The sequence below is a fragment of the Cucurbita moschata genome, unplaced genomic scaffold (assembly GCF_002738365.1).
Source record: "Cucurbita moschata cultivar Rifu unplaced genomic scaffold, Cmos_1.0 Cmo_Scf00038, whole genome shotgun sequence".
Classification (NCBI taxonomy): Eukaryota; Viridiplantae; Streptophyta; class Magnoliopsida; order Cucurbitales; family Cucurbitaceae; genus Cucurbita; species Cucurbita moschata.
Genome location: NW_019268554.1, coordinates 679130 through 699493, shown reverse-complemented (window position 1 = coordinate 699493; position 20364 = coordinate 679130). Strand labels below are relative to the sequence as shown.

The 20364-nt window shown below is 39.1% G+C and overlaps 2 protein-coding genes across 3 annotated transcripts; both read left to right on the top strand.

Annotated features, from left to right (window-relative positions):
• The first annotated feature begins 579 nt into the window (after nucleotides 1-579).
• On the top strand, nucleotides 580-13826 carry LOC111432540 (probable LRR receptor-like serine/threonine-protein kinase At1g06840). 2 transcript variants are annotated; one of them, XM_023069469.1, is made up of 21 exons: nucleotides 580-832; nucleotides 949-1074; nucleotides 2271-2421; nucleotides 3211-3282; nucleotides 3395-3466; nucleotides 5049-5192; nucleotides 5276-5347; nucleotides 5473-5544; nucleotides 7090-7161; nucleotides 7993-8061; nucleotides 8150-8218; nucleotides 8499-8570; nucleotides 8675-8761; nucleotides 8910-8978; nucleotides 9872-10383; nucleotides 10472-10627; nucleotides 10708-10991; nucleotides 11227-11293; nucleotides 12654-12904; nucleotides 13046-13180; nucleotides 13309-13826. In XM_023069469.1, the coding sequence occupies exons 2-21, from the start codon at nucleotides 987-989 to the stop codon at nucleotides 13669-13671; spliced, it is 2877 nt and encodes a 958-aa protein (XP_022925237.1). In that variant the 5' UTR covers nucleotides 580-832; nucleotides 949-986; the 3' UTR covers nucleotides 13672-13826. The 2 variants fall into 2 exon arrangements, with proteins under 2 accessions (XP_022925237.1, XP_022925238.1); XM_023069470.1 differs by lacking the exons at nucleotides 580-832; nucleotides 2271-2421 and having other exon boundaries at nucleotides 1020-1074.
• A 1190-nt stretch (nucleotides 13827-15016) lies between these two features.
• Nucleotides 15017-19935, top strand: LOC111432541 (putative zinc transporter At3g08650). The gene is made up of 7 exons (XM_023069472.1): nucleotides 15017-15137; nucleotides 15970-16014; nucleotides 16109-16734; nucleotides 17012-17296; nucleotides 17692-17820; nucleotides 18407-18504; nucleotides 18736-19935. Exons 3-7 carry the CDS (start codon nucleotides 16273-16275, stop codon nucleotides 19547-19549), a joined length of 1788 nt encoding a protein of 595 aa, XP_022925240.1. The 5' UTR covers nucleotides 15017-15137; nucleotides 15970-16014; nucleotides 16109-16272; the 3' UTR covers nucleotides 19550-19935.
• Nucleotides 19936-20364: the final 429 nt, after the last annotated feature.

The following is a 20364-nucleotide window of genomic DNA, read 5'->3' as shown; positions in this document are numbered from 1 at the left end:
CCTCTAATTTCAATCCTCGTCCCTTTAAAATTCTCTGTTTATTTTTGCAGGATCAGTACGAAAATTCCCGGTAGAAATTCATTACGATTGAGTTTCCACCTGAGATTTTTTAAAAAATATCTTTAATATATATATTTTTAGAAAAATATATTAACAAATAATTTTTGGATAGATAAATTCCATTTTCTAATATAATTTCTTTTATTAATAAATAAATAATATAATCTTGTCCCCGTATCAATTTCATTTATCGTGTGGGGTAAAATTTTGAAATGTATTACCATCTTTACCTCGTGATTTGAAAATTTTTGTAATTTTTATAAAAATTTGAACATCCAATGAATTTTTTTTAATTTATAAAAATAAATAAAATAAAATATCAAACATTTTTCCAAGTTTAAAGTGGAATTCCATGAAATTAATAATTTATAAAAAATTGATTTTGATGGGACATGTAAACAAAAATGATATTTTGATTGTTTCATATAATAAGCCCACTCTCGGAATAGCGCGTGGAGTTTACATCATCGTTGAGGTTTTGAAAAGTCAACAATCCTCCGCAAGAGAGAGAGCGGGAGAGTCTGTAATGTTGCTGCTGTCAATGGGTGTGAAGGAAAAGCCAAAAATATTAGTAAATTGGAAGCGCCAACTAAACCTCCTCCACTCTGACCCCGGGATGCCTTCTTTCCCCTTTCACCATTTATACCCATTTCAATCTCACTCTCCTTCTTCTTCACCACATCCAATTCATTCATTCTTCTTCTTCTTGTTTCTTATTTGGGTTTCTCACGAACCCATTTCTTCCACCTCGCTCTGCTTCATTCTCCCACAGGTATTGATTGTTTGCCGTTTAACTCTTTCAATTCTGTGAGTTTGGTTGATTTCTTTGATGGGTTTTGTGTGGAATTTCTTGAATGTGATTGTGGCTTATGGTTTGGAAATGGGTAGGTGTTCGTTTGTTTGCTTGTGATGCTGTTTGTGAGCTGATGGGGAAGGATTGTGTGTCTGTTTTTCTGCTATGGTTTTGCTGCTCCTTGCTCCTTGCTGCTGCTGAAACCACAGAGCCTTCTGATGGTAAGTTTGTCTTGTCTTGTATGTTCTTTGTCTCATGAATTTGCTTGCACTTTCTTGGTTGGTTTAAAGCTAGTGTCATGTAAAGATGTAAAGAATGTTTCATTCTCCACTCCAACTGACGTGCGATCTCACGATCCATCCTCTTCAGTTTGAGAGAGGAACGAGTGTCAATGAGGACGCTGAGTCTCAAAGGGGGTGGATTGTGAGATCCCATGGGAAGCTCGAAAGGGAAAGTCCAAAGAGGATAACATCTACTAGCGGTGGTCCACGCTTGGACCGTTACAGTCAGTTTTGCAATGGTTTTTTTTCTTTTTCTTACTTGTTTGAATTCAAGGTTAATGTTCTCTGTAGCATGGTATATATGAAGAAGGAAGTCCGGGTATCAACTTGGGAGCTTTTGAAAGTTTGGCTACTATTGAACCAAGTTGCCAATGACTATTGTTATTGGAAATATGCCTGCATTTTGTTTCTCTTTCGTATTAACCATATAGAGTTTGAACCTTGAATGGTTTATTTAGCGCATATTGCTTAGAGAATGGGTTGAAGCTATGATGACTAAGATTTTGTGTTACACAAAGCTGCAAAACCACGAGAGTTTATGCTCAAAGTGGACGATATCATACCATTGTGGAGAGTCGTAATTCCTAACATGGTATCAGAGTCATGTACTTTACTTAGCCATGTCAATAGAATCCTCAAATGTCGAACAAAGAAGTTGTGAGCCTCGAAGATGTAGTCAAAAAGCGACTCAAGTGTTGAACAAAAGGTGCACTTTGTTTGAGAGCTCCAGAGAAAGGAGTCGAGCCTCAATTAAGGAGAGGCTATTCAAGGGCTCTTTAGGCTTCAGGGGAGGCTCTATGGTGTACTTTGTTCGAGGGGAGGATTGTTGGGAGGGAGTCCCACTTCGGCTAATTAAGGGGATGATCATCTCCATTGATATGAGACCTTTTGGAGACCCCAAAAGCTAAGCCACGAGAGTTTATGCTCAAAGTAGACAATATCATATTATTGTGGAGAGTCGTAGTGAACACTTACGAATTAAATAAATAAAAAAGTTCGTTGTGCTTTATATGTCTACAAAACAATGATATCATGTACAATTCATAAGCATATGATCTTGGAAATAAGTTGAATACCTTCCATATTTGCTCCCTGTAGTGAGATGAGTTCTTTGATAATCTTTTATGTATCTGCAGTTGCTGCATTGCTAGCAATAAAGAGGAGTCTAATTGATCCTATGGATAACCTTAAAAACTGGACTAAGGGAGATCCTTGCATCGTTGGTTGGACTGGAGTGGTATGCAACTCTACCAATGGAACTGTTGGGAACTTACGTGTCAAAGAACTGTATGTTTTGTCCAGCACTCGCCCCTTCCTTTACTATTACTTCTTTATTTTCCCCATGTCGGATCTACGAGAGATTCACAAGTATTCCACATCGGTTAGAGAGGGGAACGAAACATTCCTTATAAGGGTGTGGAAACCTCTCCCTAGCAGACGCATTTTATAACTGTGAGGCCGACGGTGATACGTAATGGGTCAAGGCGAACAATGTCTACTAGTGGTGAGCTTGGATTGTTACAAATAGTATTAGAGCCAAACACTGAGTGGTGTGCCAGCAAGGACATTGGGCCCCAAGAGGGTTGGTTTGTAAGATCCCACATTAGTTGGAGAGGGGAACGAAATATTTTTTATAAGGGTGTGGAAAGCTCTCCCTAGTAGACGCGTTTTAAAATCGTAAGCCTGACAGCGACACGTAACGGGCTAAAACGGACAATATCTACTAGCGGTGAGCTTGGGCTGTTACAAATGGTATCAGAGCCAAATACCGAGCGGTGTGCCAGCGAGGACATTGGGCCCCCAAGAGGGGTGGATTGTGAGATCCCACATCGGTTGGAGAGGGGAACGAAATATTCTTTATAAGGGTGTGGAAACCTCTCCCTTGTAGACACGTTTTAAAACCGTGAGGCCGACGGCAATATGTTACAGGCTAAAGCAGACAATATCTACTAGCGGTGGGGTTGAGCTGTTACATCGAAAACAAAAGAGTGATTGTGGCTTGAACAGTGATTTGGTAACATACATGGTATGCAGGTATTGCAATGTATTATATTTGATCCTCCCCTTTTGTTGCAGCCATCTATTGAATCAGAACCTATCTGGAAACTTAGCCCCTGAGATCAGCCAATTGTCCCAACTTGAGAAGTTGTGAGTAATTGACAATGAAATTGGTATCTTGAAGAAAATTCCATTGTTCTATTTATACTTTCCTAAACTTTCTTTCTGGTAATGATTTTCTTCTCTTGGTTTATCCTGGAAGAGATTTCATGTGGAATGACTTAACTGGTTCAATTCCGAAGGAGATTGGCAGTCTTAGGTTCCTGAGACTATTGTAAGTTAAATCTCACTGAATTTCTTCTTAGTTTATTTCTTTCTTTCCTTCATGGTTCATTATAGAAATTTCATAAGTTACTATATTAAATTACTTCTACTTATTGTTAAAGATCATTGCAGCAAGAGAACCTACACGATCTCTGCTTTTTTGTGATTATCCTCTTTCTTTCTTATTACCAACATTTGGGCTTTGTTTCTGTTACTCTTCGCATGAGAGAGAGATCTCACGTCGGTTGGAGAGGAGAACGAAACATTCCTTATAAGGGTGTAGAAACCTCTCCCTAGTAAACGCGTTTTAAAACTATGAGGCGGACGGTGATACTTAATGCGCCAAAACGGACAATATTTGCTAGCGGTGGGGTTGGACTGTTACAAATGGTATCAGAGCCAGTTATCGAGCGGTGTGCTAGTGAGGACGCTGGGCCCTCAAGGGGGTGGATTGTGAGATCCCACATTGGTTGGAGAGGGGAACGAAACATTCCTTAAAAGGGTGTGGAAACCTCTCCCTAGCAAACGTGTTTTAAAACCGTGAGGTTGACGATGATACGTAACGGCCAAAGCGGACAATATCTGTTAGCGGTGGGGTTGGATTGTTACAAATGGTATTAGAGCTAGTCACTGGGTGGTGTGCCAGCGAGGACGTTGGCCCCCAAGGGGGATGGATTGTGAGATCCCACATTGGTTGGAGAGAGGATCGGAACATTCCTTATAAGGATGTGGAAACCTCTCCCTAGCAGACGCGTTTTGAAACTGTGAGGCTGACGACGATGCCTAACGGGACAAAGCAGACAATATATGCTAGCGGTGGAGTTGGACTGTTACAAATGGTATCAGAGTCAGTCACTAGGCGGTGTGCCAGCAAGAACGCTGGGCCCTCAAGAGGGATGGGTTGTGAGATCCCACATCGGTTGGAGAGGGAAACAAAACATTCCTTATAAGGGTGTGGAAACCTCTCCCTAGCAGACGCGTTTTAAAACTGTGAGGCTGTCGGCGATGCGTAACAGGCCAAAGCGGATAATATCTGCTAGCCTTGGAGTTGGGCTGTTACAAATGGTATCAGAGTCAGTCATCGGACGGTGTGACAGCGAGGATGCTGGGCCTCCAAGGGGGGTGGACTGTGAAATTCCACATCGGTTGGAGAGGGGACCGAAACATTCCTTATTAGGGTGTGGAAACCTCTCCCTAGCAGACGCGTTTTAAAACCGTGAGGCTGATGACGATACGTAACGAGCCAAAGCGGACAATATCTACTAGCGTTGGAGTTAGACTATTACAAATGGTATCAGAGCCAGTCACCGGGCGGTGTACCAGAAAGGACGCTGGCCCCCCAAATCGGTTGGAGAGAGGAACGAAACATTCCTTCTAAGGGTGTGGAAACCTCTCCCTAGTAGACGCATTTTAAAATCGTGAGGTTGACAACGATACGTAACGGGCCAAAGCAGACAACATTTGCTAGCGGCGGGGTTGAGCTTGAGTTTATATTGAATTTATTTATATATAGATTATGTATAGCAAGGTAAAACAACTACTTTTAATCTTAGTTTCTTCCAAATCTAACAGTTCGAACGTTTTTGGTGCAGACTCTTAAATGGAAATAAACTATCTGGTTCTCTTCCAGATGAGCTTGGTAATCTTACAAATCTCATCCGATTCCAAGTAGATGAGAATCAACTTTCAGGGCCTATCCCAAAATCATATGCTAACTTGACCAATCTGAAGCACATGTGAGTGTATCTTCATCTCTTTTTCATTGTAAGTTGACCCAAACAATAACTTTTCTCCCCTCATTTCTTTGTTTACTTTGCAGCCACTTCAATAACAACACACTCAGTGGTCAAATTCCATCTGAGCTTTCTACATTACCCAAGCTTATTCACTTGTGAGTATTATTTAAGTTATTTGATATGTATGGCGGTGATCAATAAAACATTTCTTATCCAAAAATGTGTGTATATGGAAGTGATGGTGGACATACTTCCTATGATGTTTTTTTGTTCTTGACAGGCTTTTGGATAACAATAAATTGTCGGGTTCTCTGCCACCGGAACTTTCGAGCTTGCCAGTTATAAGCATTCTGTAAGCAAGTTTCTTTTAGCACATTCAAAACTATGTTATAAGTGTTAGGATCGCACAACAACGCACACACTCGATCAAGATGAACACAAAGAACAAGAGAGAGAAAATGCAAGGAGGAATATTGACTATAACTTCAGGTATGAATACAGAGAATGAAGAAAATACATTTTGAAAGCACTGACTAAGGGATATATATATGGTTTCAGTTTACTATATATAGCTTTAACAGATATAACCACCGACTATATAATTAAATATCATATCCCAATGATAAGAACACTCGAGCACACAGGCTTAGAGAACACTAAGTGGTGTCAACATTTCGAAAAAGTGACTCCAATTGTTTACAATTAAAAAATATCACAAAATCCCGAAGACCCTATACACTAAGATCTACATAGAGGCAATTACGTGCATAGCGCTCCTAATCTCTTCCCATGAAACTTCAGCATCATAAGTTAAGGAGTAGCTTTCCTGTTTAAAAGAGCAAAGCTCGTTTGAGCATTGGAGGATATTCAATGTATGTCAATCGCACAACAACGCACACCTTCGTTCTAGATGAAAATGCAAAGAAAAATATTGACTAAAGGTTTTTATTGATGACTTCAAGTATATATATAGTAAGAGAGAATATAGAGAACACAAAAAGTATATTTTCAAAGCAGGGTATATATATGGTTTAGGTTACTATATATAACTTTACCAATTATAACTATCTACCATATATAGCTTCACACATATACCCTTTTACTATATAAAGTTGTTGACTATATATGACCATTTACTTTTTATGTCATTTGCCATATATAGCTTCGTTATGTATAAACATTGAGTCAGCTATAGATAAGTAGCAAGCTCCATAACCCAACAATTTTGGGCACTCAGTAGTGTATTCCTCGTGAGTGTTGGAGGACATCGATCACGTTTTGTCATGAAGATTTAGGGTAGGAGTTCCAGAGAATCTTCAAAATTCTGCAATGATGACTCTTTGTGATAGTATGGCTCCAAATATGTTGCTTTTTGATGGGTCTTGGAGGAGTTTTAGGTTCGATTTGCTTTAATACTTCCCTTTTAAGTATGTATGCTTAATTGAACACATTTCTTTAGTTTTAACCAAATTTAAAACAAAATTTTCCTTTTATATTATGAGATTTTTTCATTCGACCATCTTTCAAAATCCTTTATTTTTTCAACCCAATCGCTCTATATCAGATGTTAACTAGTTATATAGGAACTAAAAATATATCTAACCCGCTCTAGTTCTCCTATCCAAATACGATACACCTCCCTGAGCTTTTGTCCATATCTGGGTCAATCCCAGCAATCTCCTATCCAAATACGGATACACCTCCCTGAGCTTTGGTCCATATCTGGGTCAATCCCAGCAAAGACATCTCCGAACAAGGTTCTAGCACTAGAACGTCCTTGTTGACGATCCTTATTATTATTTTACTTGATCACATTGTCATATGTTGTTGGTCGTTTATAGTTTCTATTATGTTCCGTTTTTTTGTTATATTTTCACTTTTATGCTGTCCTTGGCAGGCAACTTGATAACAACAACTTGGAAGGAGAAATTCCAGCATCTTATGAAAATTTTTCTACATTAGTGAAATTGTAAGTGTTCCTTTCGGTTTGCACCTTCCATGCAACCCTTTAAAAATGTTGCTCTCTAAATGGACGTGTTTTAATTTTTACATGCATACACCGTTAGGAATCACGACTCTCTCCAATGGTATGATATTGTCCACTTTAAGCATAAACTCTGATGGTTTTGCTTTAGGTTTTCCCAAAAGGCCTCATACCAATGGAGATTCAACCCCTTAATTAGCCGATGTGGGACTCCTCTCCCAACAATCCTCCCCTCGAACAAAGTACACCATAGAGCCTCCTCTGGGGCCTATGGAGCTCTCGAACAACCTCCCCTTAATCGAGGCTAGACTCCTTCTCTGGAGCCCTCGAACAAAGCACACCCTTTGTTCGATACTTGAGTCACTTTTGACTACACCTTCGAGGCTCACAACTTCTTTGTTCAACATTTGATGATTCTATTGACATGACTAAGTTAAGGGCATGACTCTGATACCATGTTAGGAATCACAACTCTCTCCAATAGTATAATATTGTCCCACTCTCATGGTTTTGCGGTTGGTTTTCCAAAAGGCCTCATATCAACGGAGATGTATTCCTTATAAATCTATGATCAACCCCTTAATTAGCCGATGTGAGACTCCTCTCCATACAATCCTCAACATACACTTCAACAGGAATCATGTTCTTTGTTTATTCTTACCTTATCCACTCTAAAGGTTATTAGACATGAAGATTATCGATTAAGATTCGAATCCTTCATGAGTAAATTTTCGACAATTCATGAACTACCAATAGGCTTCATAAATCTTCTCGAAGGAGGCTAAGGCTTTTGTCCCATCACTATGGTTCTTGCAGAAGTCTTAGGAATTGCAACTTGGAGGGACAGATTCTTAACTTTAGCAAGAATGAAAACCTCAGTTACTTGTAAGTTACAGGATCTCTATAGGCGTTTACTTTTGCTTTATGGCTAATGATCATTGCTATGATATTTTCTACTTTGCTTGTCCTACAGGGATCTTAGCTGGAACCATTTTACTGGACCCATACCACCATATAACCTCTCTTCTCAAATGACAACGATGTATGCCATTTATTGATGTTGAATTATCAATTAGTACTTGTTGAGGATTGTCGGGAGAGGAGTCCCATGTTGGCTAATTAAGGAGTTGGTCATGGGTTTATAAGTAAGGAACGCTATCTCCATTGGTACGAGGTCTTTTGGGAAAACCAAAAGTAAAGCCATGAGAGCTTACGCTCAAAGTGGACAATACCATACCATTGTGGAGAGTCGTGGTTCCTAACAGTACTTGCATCTGTTCTGATGAGTTTTCTCGTGCTTAACAAATCCATTTATGTTGTAGAATTTTGTCACACAACCACCTGAATGGATCTATCCCCAGCAGTTTCTCCGGTCTTCCTGCCCTCCAGAAACTGTAAGATTGTATCTGATATCAATGCATGGTCTTACAAATGTTTTCATGACAAAATGGCTATGTTTGTCAAAGCATCTGATCTTGTCAATGACTGTTCCTTGCAGGTCACTTGAGAACAACTCTCTAAATGGCTCTGTACCTTCATCTCTATGGGAGAAAGTGGTCTTCAATTCGAGTGCTCGACTTTTACTGTAAATCCTTGAGCAAAAAAATAGGATAGGAATTTGACACGTTATTGGAGCGCCGTTCCTTTTTTTTTTTTCTTCCTGTTCTTGAGAGAGTGAGATCTGATGACGTTTCTATTTAATGAATGATCACTTCCTTTTCTTTTTAATTCAGTGATCTTCGGGACAATTCATTTTCTGGCATTTCCGGAAGCACGAACCCTCCAGTCAATGTCACTCTAAGGTATGCATTTTACTCAATGCGCAGGTTCTTTTATTGGCTTTGATGTCCATGAAGCCTATCTTTTGTAGGCATGCATTATATGTCTTGGCCACATCAAACTGTAGGTGCTATCATAGGAAAGTACTGTTAATAGGCCCTGTCGAGACGAGAATGAGTTATCTTTTTCTTTAGAAGTTTAGCTGATGTCTTATACTGTAATAGCCCAAGCTCAAGCCCACCGCTAGTAGATATTGTCTTCTTTAAGCTTTCCCTTTCGGGCTTCCCTCAAGGTTTTTAAAATGCGTCTGCTAGGGAGAGGTTTTCACACCCTTATAAAGAATGTTTTGTTCTCCTCCCCAACCGATGTGGGATCTCACAATCCACTCCCCTTCGAGGCCCAGCATCCTCGTTGGCACTCGTTCACTTCCACAATCGATGTGGGACCCCCTAACCCATTCCCCTTCGGGGCTCAGCCTCCTTGCTGGTACATCGGCTGGTGTTTGGCTCTGATACCATTTATAATAGCTCAAGCCCACCACTAGCATATATTGTCCTCTTTGGACTTTCCCTTTCGGGTTTCTCCTCAAGGTTTTTAAAACGCGTCTACTAAGGAGAGACTTCCACACTCTTATAAAAAATGTTTCGTTCTCCTCCCCAACCGATGTGGGATCTCACATATACACGCAATATATTGTAAATTCCCTGTATTTTTCTTTTTCCTGATGTCTTTTTGTCCAAATGTAAGTTTCTGCATGTATTATATGCATGCCTGGCATTCAAATGTCTGAGTTGTTGCCTTTTTTTCCTTGTTCACAATCATTTTGTCTATGTTAAATCTTGAAAGAGTTCTTTGGCTTCTTATTTTCAGAAAGCTGCTTTCTATAATCCTCATTCAACCATGTTTGATTCTGCAGGCTTGAAGGAAATCCATTCTGCCTAAATTTAAGAGGACAGAACTCTAAGTTGTTCTGTGCATCAAAAACTGTAGATGATGGGTTGTTTAGAAGCTCGAGCACCTTCAACGAATCATGTCCAGTCAGAGGTTGTCCAACAGATGTTTTTTTCGAATACGTGCCAGACTCCCCAGATCCATGCTTTTGTGCAGCACCCCTTGGGATAGGATATAGGCTAAAGAGTCCAAGTTTTTCCTACTTTCCTCCATACAAATATTCATTTCAAGAATATGTGACAAAGGAACTCACTTTGGATAAGTATCAATTGTCGATCGATTCATACGATTGGGAAGGATCTCGTATGAGGATGTATCTTAAGATTTTCCCATTATTTGATAGTGGTTCTCACTTGTTGAATGACAAAGAGGTGCTTCGAATTACAGAAAAATTTATGTCATGGAATTTTACTCGTAATGACCTCTTTGGCCCGTACGAGCTTCTCAACTTCACGTTCCCCGGCCATTCTCAGATCGGTATGTATTTTGTTTTGCAATGTTCCTTTTAAATAATGCTGCTCAACTGGCCTTGTTCTGTTTTAACCTTTCAAGTTTATCAGTGCAGTTACTTTGCATACAGAGAAGGTGGGGATTGGTACAGGCATCTTGGCTGCCATTATAGTTGGATCTGTCACCTGTGTTGTTTTGATTGTAGCAGTGGTCATACTTCTGTTCACTAGGCGTTCGAGTAGCCGTAACAATTTGTCAAGGAAAAACTTCTGTAAGTACGATAGAACTGACGATCGAATTAATCTCTGATGATTATGACATAAAGTGCTCAAAAATTTGCTTTCGTTACAGCTTCGGTGATCGGTATGAAGATTGATGGTGTAAAAGCATTTTCATTCAAAGAAATGCAATCAGCTACTGGATATTTCAACTGTTCATCTCAAGTAGGCCATGGAGGATATGGCAAGGTCTATAAAGGCATACTATCTGATAATTCAGTTGTCGCTATCAAACGTGCAGAAGAAGGATCGTTGCAAGGCCAAAAAGAATTCTTGACGGAGATACACCTCTTATCACGAGTTCATCACCGAAATCTAGTTTCGCTAATCGGATATTGTGATGAAGAAGGGGAGCAAGTACGTTTCTTGGTTGCTTGGTTTCTTTGTTTTATTTCATTTAGGTCCTATGATGATCTCTTGGGGCTAGCCATTGAGCTTATGAATGTCATTAAATCATGTTACTGACTACATATGTTGATATCAACTTTAAAAGTCGGACAAGGTTTTTTCGAAGAGTTCTATGAATTGAAGACAAAGTAGTAAGCCAGTTGCTATGCTTTTCATTGATTTATTTCGTTCTGTCGTTCTGCAGATGCTGGTTTACGAGTTTATGTCGAACGGGACTTTGCGGGACTGGATTTCTGGTTGTGAATTTTCTGGTATTGGCCTCAGCTAATATCTTATTTGTTCTGAACCTTGATCTATTCTACATGTTCATGGCTTCCATTATATGCTTCATTACAAATTCTCTTGGGACTGAAAATTATGGTGGTCACCTATGTGCCCCATGAATCCATATATATAGACATATATAAGTTTGTAGGTACTAGACATTGAGTTCATTATAATGTTCATTTCATATGAAGGTCTCTGTGTATAGGTTTATTTCTTTGGCTTCTAGATGATATGGGTTGAAGTCTTTTAGACTTTATGTGAGATCTCACGTCTGTTGGAGAGGGGAATGATGAGGACACTAGCCCCCAAGGGGGGCGGATTGTGAGATCCCAGATCGTTGGAGAGGGGAACGATACATTCCTTATAAGGGTGTGGAAACCTCTCCCTAGCAGATGCGTTTTAAAGTCCTGAGGGGTAGTCCAAAAGAGAAAGTTCAAAGATGACAATATCTGCTAGCGGTGAGTTGGAAATCACTCCCTATCAGACTTGTTTTAAAACCTTGAGGGGAAGTCTGAAAGTTTCTAAGGGTGTGGAAACCTCTCCCTAACAGACACGTTTTAAACCCTTAAGGGGAAGCCCGAATGGGAAATCCCAAAGAGGACAATATCTGCTGGCGGTGGGTTTGGACTGTTACAAATGGTATTAGAGCCTATCACCGAGCGGTGTGCCAGCGAAGATGCTGGGCCCCCAAGAGGGTGGATTGTGAGATCCTACATCTGTTGGAGAGGTGAACGATAAGGACGTTGGGCCCCCAAGGGAGGTAGATTGTGAGATCCCACATCGGTTGAAGAGGGGAACGATGCGTTCCTTATAAGGGTGTGGAAATCTCTCCCTAACAAACGCATTTTAAAACTTTGAGGGGAAGCCCGAAAGAGAAAGCCCAAAGAGGACTATATCTGCTAGCGGTGGCTTGAGCAGTTACAAGTGGTACTAGAGCCAATCACTGAGCGGTATGCCAGTGAGGACGCTAACCCCCAAGGGGGTGGATTGTGAGATCCCACATCGGTTGGAGAGGGGAACAACGATGAGGATAGTAGCTCCCAAGGGGGGTGGATTTTGAGATCCCACGTCAGTTGGAGAGGAGAACGATGCATTTCTTATAAGGGTGTGGAAACCTCTCCCTAGTAGACGCGTTTTAAAACCTTGAGAAAAGTTCAAAAAAGACAATATCTGCTAGCGTTTTATTTGTTAACAAAAGCCGTTTTTTACCTATTCCTTGTTGGAAGAATGTCTTTACCCTTATGTTTTAGGGGAAGCCATAACATTGTTTGGTTCTTGTTTGTAGTTTGCAGCTTTGCATCTGATATTTTAGTTATATCATTAACTTGTACTGTTCTATGGCAGCCAAAACTGCAGTAAACCTGAACTTTCGTAGGAGGTTACAAATTGCATTGGGTTCAGCTAAAGGTATACTGTATCTCCATACTGAAGCAAATCCTCCTATATATCACCGAGACATAAAATCGAGAAACATCCTCCTCGACTCCAAGCTCACTGCCAAAGTGGCTGATTTCGGACTGTCACGTCTTGCTCCCGATCTCGACTATGAAGGGGACGCTTCTGGACATGTGTCTACTGTTGTGAAGGGTACCCCGGTAAGTATATCTCGACGAACATGGTCTATATAAAGCATGCAAATTTATGGGAATACCCTTGAGCCTTCAAAAGTTTCATCAATACCTTTAAACATTTTTAAAAACTTCAACTGATGTGGAAGAGTTCTTCGTATCGTGCAGGGTTACCTTGATCCGGAGTACTTTTTAACCCATAAATTGACCGACAAAAGCGATGTCTATAGCCTCGGCGTTGTGCTCTTGGAGCTCTTAACCGGAATGCATCCTATTTCTCACGGCAAAAACATCGTTCGTGAGGTATATTTCCTTTCACCGTTCATCTTCTGCATCTTATAAAACATTTTTAAAAGCTCACGAATATGTGTCTCACTCTGACTCTAGAAGTTGAGGATTTAAACATATAATCAAACCTTTTTCTCGTCTAGGTAAAGCTGGCACATCAACTAGGAACAATGCTTTCAATTGTCGACACCAGGTTAGGTTCGGTCTCGGCCGAGTGTTTAGAGAGGTTTGCTGCATTGGCACTCAGTTGTTGCCATGACAAGCCAGAAGACCGGCCGTCTATGCGTGTTGTAGTGAGGGAGCTGGAGAACATACTGAACATGATGCATGATGATAGTGGCACCTTGTGTTCCAACTTGTCTCCGAGCTCGAGCACTGGACTTCCGTCCTCACCAACGTCGACATCAGCATCGGCATCATACATTGCCCGAGACCAATTTGCATCGGGAAGCATTTCGGGGAGCGATCTCATCAGTGGCGTTGAGCCAGCCATCAGACCTCGCTGACATAGTCTCTGCTTACTTCTTCTAACTATGCTCTTGCAAGTCCTAATATGTCCTTAGCCAATGTTTGTAGGATTCATAGTTCTCTAACGTGTTATTCAATAAGTTTCTAAACGTTTGTTTGTATGTAGTACGATCACAAACTTTTAATTTTTTGTTGATGCTTTTTAAAATTTATAATTTATTTGGTACAATGTAAAATGATCTGGAATTTATTGAACACAAAATACAATTTTATACGTACCAAATCCGTTAAAAGAAATGTTGAATATGTTAGGAACTTTAAAAATAAAATTTTAAAATTTTATGTGCAAAACTGCAAATAATAACATAAAATATTAAAATTTCTGAGCTACTACATATACATATACGTATACATATACATATACATATACGTACACCTATATATATATATATATGAAGGTTGTTTTTAAAAATTTATAGATATTAAAATAGAGAACGGACGTAAATTTTTTTATTCATATACATATATATATTAAATTTATATATATATATATATATATATATGCTAGAACGGTCGTAAATAGTTAATGTCATTTCTGTTAATTTTTTAAAAATTATTGAAATTAAAATTTAAATCTTTTAACCAATAATAAAATTTAAATTATAATTATTGAAAGTCTTTAATTATGTAAAATTATTAAAATACAAATTAAAATTTTTATACTGTTTAAAAATAATAATAATTTAGAAAACTCAACTAATTAAAAGAAAAAAAAAATGGAAAACAGGTGGAATTGGCTGAGTCGTCTGTTTTGTACCAAAACAATTGGCTACTCCTCTTTCTTATCCTATTCTTTATTTTAATATTCTAATTTTAGAATTATTTAAACTACCAAAAAAATTAGTAGATTTTTTTCGTTGAATTAAGTTGAATTTTTAAAAAATAAAAAAATCGAATTGGTTGAGAGCTGACATTTTTTTTGGTCGGATCAACTCGACCAACTTGATTGACCATCCGACTACCCGAAAATTAGTGGATTTTTTTTGTCAAATTAAGTTGAATTTTATTTTAAAAAAAAAAAATCAAATTCTTTAAGAGGTGACATTTTTTTTTTTTGTGTCGGATCAACTCGACCAACTTAACCGTCCAACTATCCGAAAATCAGTAGATTTTTTTTTAAAAAAAAAAATCGAGTTGGTTGAGAGGTGACATTTTTTTTATCCGATCAACTCAACCAGTTTAACCATCCAACTATATCCTATCTTTAAAATTATTATGAAAATGAGAATATTTGGCGTGTATAATGAATTTTAGTTGAATTTTAGTGATTAAAATATAAATTATTAAAAATTTTGAAGCCATTGTTTTACTTCCAATTTATGATCGGCGGTGAGGTGGAGATTCCTGTTATTCCACCAACCACCTAAACAAAACTGCTGCCTTTCTCATTCCCCCAACTCTCTTAAGGTCTGGGGAGCGACTTGTTCTTCCCCAAATCTTCTTCGTAAGTTCAATTTCTTCTTCTTCTTCTTCTTCTTCTTCTTCTTCTTCTTCTTCTTCTCCCATTTCTGTCTTTCTTGTTAATTTTTTTCATTTTTTGATTCATCTGTAATTCCCATGTCTGTTCTTGTTTCAATTTCATCATTTTAGGGTTTTGTTTGCATTGTGTTCATTGTTTTCAGTTTCATTCAAGAATGCGTCAACATCCTTGTTTCCTTCTTTGCTCATTTTTCAATGGGTTTTTCGATGTTTCGTCTTTAATTGCTTGAAATGACTCGATCGTGTTAGGAAATTCTGTTTGGTGGGATTTGATCGCGGAATTGGTTGATTCTGGCGTTGCTTTTGTTCAATTTTCTAGGAATTTGATCAAATTCTTGTTTGTTTTTGGTAATTTTAATTATGGAATTGTGGTTGACTTTGCGGTAGCCGTCCATTGCTTATCCTGTAGACCGTTTCTTCTTGTAAATCGTGGAAGTGATTTTCGATGCGATGGTTATTGACCTTCTCATTGTGTCCCGCACTTTCTTTGTGTTGTTTTATTTGGGTTTTGGAGAAGATTTCTTGCGAATTTATAGGAGATTTTGTTGATGTAAAGTTCAGAAAATCGCATTGCCGATTGGATTGCCTGTTTTTTAGGGGAATCTATTTCAGCTCTATTTGTTGCTAGTTTTGAAAATTTTCAGAACAATTGGATCTGCGAATGCCATTCATGGTGTGTTCATTTTGATGTATAGTTGTATTTCTGTTGAACAATTGGAAAATTTTTGCATTTTTTTTATAGCTTTTTTAATATGTAATGCAAATTCTTATTCTTATGATCATTCTTTGATTCACAGCATAGCTGCAAAGGCGTCTCCTTAGTCTTAATCTAACCAGAAAAGGTGGGGTTTTATTTTATTTTATTTTTAAAATTTTGAATTGAACGATACCTGCTCGTTGAAGTCTTATGCTATAAGCTCTTTGACTTGGAAACAGTGTCTGAAACGCTTTTCGGATTGTGGTGAAGTAGTGAGACTGTTCGATCTGGTGCTTGGGAGATTGGACAAATATGTGTTCGTAATTATCTGTGAGAAGAATGCTGTTCATCCATCCAATTCATGAAGTAGTAATCACTGTGTGAAATCTACTTAAGCGAAAAAATGGCAGTGGGTTATAAGCAAGTTCTGTTGTTTTCTCTACTGTCCTTATTGTTCTGTGGTCTTGCAATAGCAGAGTTCGAACATGGGAATTCGCAAAAGACTATATCTGCTCCGGATAGAAATGTAGGAATGAAAGTTATTGATGGCTCTGGTACGGAGAATGTGTTTGGTTTTGAGGATGCTAAGTACTTGCTGCATGAGAGAAAAGAAGGGAGCAGAGTATCGGTATCAACTGTTGCGGTATTTACATTGGCCATGGCTGCTGCCACTGGTTTAGGGGCCGTTCCGTTCTTCTTTGTGGAACTTGATCCACAATGGGCTGGTTTATGCAATGGAATGGCTTCTGGGGTGATGTTGGCTGCTAGCTTTGATCTTATTCAAGAAGGGCAAGAACATGGTGCCGGCAATTGGGTTGTAATTGGGATTCTAGCTGGTGGAATTTTTATTTGGCTTTGTAAGAAGGTAGTAGCCCTGATCTTTCTACTTAATATAGTTTATCCTTGCCCTTGAGGTTTTACCGTGTAAATTCAGTCGCTGCTTCTTGAGCGTTCTTTACTTGTTGCCATGCGTTAATTGTGGAGGAGTCTAAACTATGCTGTTTTGTTTATGTAAGATAAGACGGGATCATGGGTTCATGGCTCATCTTTTTCATAGCATATTTAAAGTTAATCTGTATTTTCCGGATCATTTGACCACGACATCGAGATCTCATTTCTTCTTTTCATATGTTGATTTTCAGTTTCTTGAACAGTATGGAGAAGTGAGTATGTTAGATATAAAAGGTGCGGATGCAACTAAAGTTGTTCTTGTAATTGGGATAATGACTCTTCATTCATTTGGTGAGGGCTCTGGTGTCGGTGTTTCTTTTGCGGGGTCAAAGGGTTTCTCTCAAGGTCTTTTGGTGACTTTAGCTATCGCCGTGCATAACATACCCGAGGGATTAGCTGTGAGTATGGTTCTTGCCTCAAGGGGCGTCTCACCGCAGAATGCCTTGTTATGGAGTGTGATTACGTCATTACCTCAGGTATTGCATTTATAAATTTTTAAGTTGTTTCCCTCCTCTTTCATTTCCGTTAGCCTTCAACATCATCTGTTGCCACAGTCAGCTTAGTGGAATTGTTTTGGAGCAATCTTTTCGGGTATGCTCGATCATTTCTCGCTAGATGCATCATCCAAACACTGGTTTGATTTTTCATAATGAAGAGGCTCATGTGCTTGGATGGCATGGTGGATAGCCCATAACATTATCAATGCTTGTTCTTGGATGGGATTCTCTTTATTTATTTTTATTATATGTTTAATCGATTAATCTCAGTCATCTACATGTCATCTCAATGGATCCTAGTAAATATGACAGAAAGTATACAATTTTGTTGTATTATTTGAGTTTTTAACTCTTTTGCAATTTCAATGTCTCAGCCTATTGTAGCAGTTCCTTCGTTCATATGTGCTGATGCATTTAATAAGTTCCTTCCCTTCTGTACGGGCTTTGCTGCTGGATGTATGATATGGATGGTGATTGCTGAAGTTCTTCCGGATGCATTTAAGGTATTCCCAGCTTTCATTTTTCCCCCTATCAACCTGAAGGTAGACTGAGAAAATTGAAGGGGTCTAAATTATCGTCCTTAAAAAGGATTTACGTTTAACTACTCTTCTAAATAGAACTATCTAGGGGTGTCGGGGTGGTAAGGACTTCGGAATATTGGAGATACTTTAGCTCTACAAGGTCCTGAGCTCCATCTCCTCCGAACTTGAAAACTCATTTACTTAATACTCCTGGTGTCACCTGAAACTGGCCTTGAGGCTCCTGATGCCTAGTGCACATGCAAAGAGTGAGGCTTCTGATGCCTCGTTAGACGAAATATGACTCAATAGACGAAATATGGTCACTCTTGTGACATTCTTTTTAAATGTTCGTTATTTTTATTTTTTGAAATGAAGTTTTAAGTGCGCGTGTACTGAGGGCATTCTGCGATGATGTTTAGATTTTGCCTTATCTGGTGTTCGTACACCATTTTTGCTGTCGTAATTTTTCTATTGTTTATTTAAAAAAGTTCGTGTTAAATTCAAAATTGAGGAAAATTGGAATAACTTGAAGTTAGTAATTTTGGTTTCCTTTGCTCTGTGGTTACAGGAAGCCTCACCATCACAAGTTGCATCTGCAGCCACACTTTCTGTCGCTTTCATGGAAGCTCTAAGCACATTGTTCCAAAGTTTCACCCATGAATACAAGTGAGTTCTTTGGCACCTACCTTTTTTTTTTTTTGATTCCTGTGCTTGTTTAAATTATGCTAGAACTTTCTTTTTGTGATTCTGCTGCTCAGTTCTGCGAACGATGTCATAAGCTTATTGTTATCTTTGTGTAAAATTGTGGCTTATCGTGATTTTTCCGCAACAGACTCGTCTTTATAGTTTTCATTACTATTTTCTTCAATTTGATTGATTTGATATTTTGTGTTTCAGCTCAGAAGATGTTTCTGGCTTCTTTGTTTCCTTACTTTTTGGCGTTGGGCCACTGCTCGGTGGCCTCGTTCTCGTTGCATTCACTCTTGCTTTCCATCTTCAGCATGCCCTCCTCATGGGTGCTGCTTCTGGAATTGCTTTCATCCTCGGTGCCTGGCGACCGTTGCAGCTACTCTTTTCTTCAAAAATGGATTTCATCCCTCTTGTAACGCTTCTAATGTTAGGCGCTTCGTTCATCCACTTCTCAAGTTCCAGTCTGCTGAAGCTTGCTGGCCAGAAAAGAGCTTCGGTGAATGATTTACCCGCTTTGACCAACTTTTCAGTAAGTGTGCACACCCTTCAATCTTTCCTATCATGTGGAGCAGTTGCATTTCATGCTTTAGCCGAAGGGCTTGCACTAGGAGTCGCTGCCCCGAAAGCTTATGGATTTGGTCGTCACATGGTTCTCCCTGTTTCTCTGCACGGCCTCCCCCGGGGTGTAGCAGTAGCTAGTTGTATATTTGGAGCAACTGATAGCTGGCATGGATCTCTCATGAGTGCAGCCCTCATAGGATTCGTGGGTCCAATCTCTGCGATTGGAGCAATACTCGCAGGTATCGACTACAGCGGGTTAGATCATGTGATGGTGCTGGCTTGCGGAGGGCTACTTCCAAGCTTCGGAAGTGTAATCAAGAGAGCAATGCGGTTGGATACACAGAAAAGTAGCAGTGGACTTGTGATTGGTTTGGGGTTCTCTATTTTGTGTTTGATGTGCACCAAGTTGGTTTGTTTGCACACACCTTACTGCAATTCTGCACCAGAGGCTGTTCGATGACGAACACAACCGTGTTCGTGTTCACCTTTGTAATTATTTCGACATAGTTTGCAACAGAATACACATTTGAGAGTTGCAGGTAAATAGAAAAGCTCCCACGTCAGTTCAAGCAATATTCATGGCTGAGCTTTTCACTCAAGTTTGCAAGGGAAGGGGCCAATCACTGCAGGCACATGTTTAAACTTGTTGTATACAATAGGTTCTGACTTATCTTATAATGCCTTAAAATTTTTGGTTGTATTTTATTATCGGTGAAAGACTGAGAAGGATTAGGCCCTTATCTTTACTTTGAAAACAGATTGAGCGACCACTTTTCTTTTCGAAGTGGGTTATTAGCTCATGGCATACCTTATATTAGGATTAGGATTGTCTAGCTCTACCTTAACTGATATAAAGATCCTATCATCCAACCCGTATTAACCATCAATAAGTGACGAGAAAAGACATGTCCAATTAGTTCTACTGTTATCGCACGGGTGTCGAATTAAAGTTTGTTGGAACGTCATCAATGGTATTTTGCGGATATAGCATCAAAGTCAATAACCCCTTTTGGCAAAATGTTTTTAGGTAAAAGCAAGGACATGTAAGGGTAGTGACAAGGAAGGCTTACTAGTTGCCATAGGTGACATCTTTGTGTTTTAGATGGATTCTTCGGATTTGTTTTTTTCGCTCTAAAATGACGTCCAATACCATATATTGCCCATAGCTATAGGTAGTCTTACACAAACATATATTACTACTAACTTGTTTGTTGGGTCAGAACAAGTGTGCTCGTCTATAAAGTTCAAATTTTTTACTACTAACTTGTTTGTTGG

Excerpts from the sequence above, each read along its gene's own strand:
- LOC111432540 (XM_023069469.1), top strand. The coding sequence starts at position 987 with ATGGGGAAGGATTGTGTGTCTGTTTTTCTGCTATGGTTTTGCTGCTCC. Across the intron at positions 7,162-7,992 it reads TTTTCTACATTAGTGAAATT|AAGTCTTAGGAATTGCAACT; the intron begins GTAAGTGTTCCT and ends TGGTTCTTGCAG. Across the intron at positions 10,992-11,226 it reads GTGATGAAGAAGGGGAGCAA|ATGCTGGTTTACGAGTTTAT; the intron begins GTACGTTTCTTG and ends GTCGTTCTGCAG.
- LOC111432541 (XM_023069472.1), top strand. The coding sequence starts at position 16,273 with ATGGCAGTGGGTTATAAGCAAGTTCTGTTGTTTTCTCTACTGTCCTTA. Across the intron at positions 17,297-17,691 it reads TGATTACGTCATTACCTCAG|CCTATTGTAGCAGTTCCTTC; the intron begins GTATTGCATTTA and ends TCAATGTCTCAG. Across the intron at positions 17,821-18,406 it reads TTCTTCCGGATGCATTTAAG|GAAGCCTCACCATCACAAGT; the intron begins GTATTCCCAGCT and ends CTGTGGTTACAG.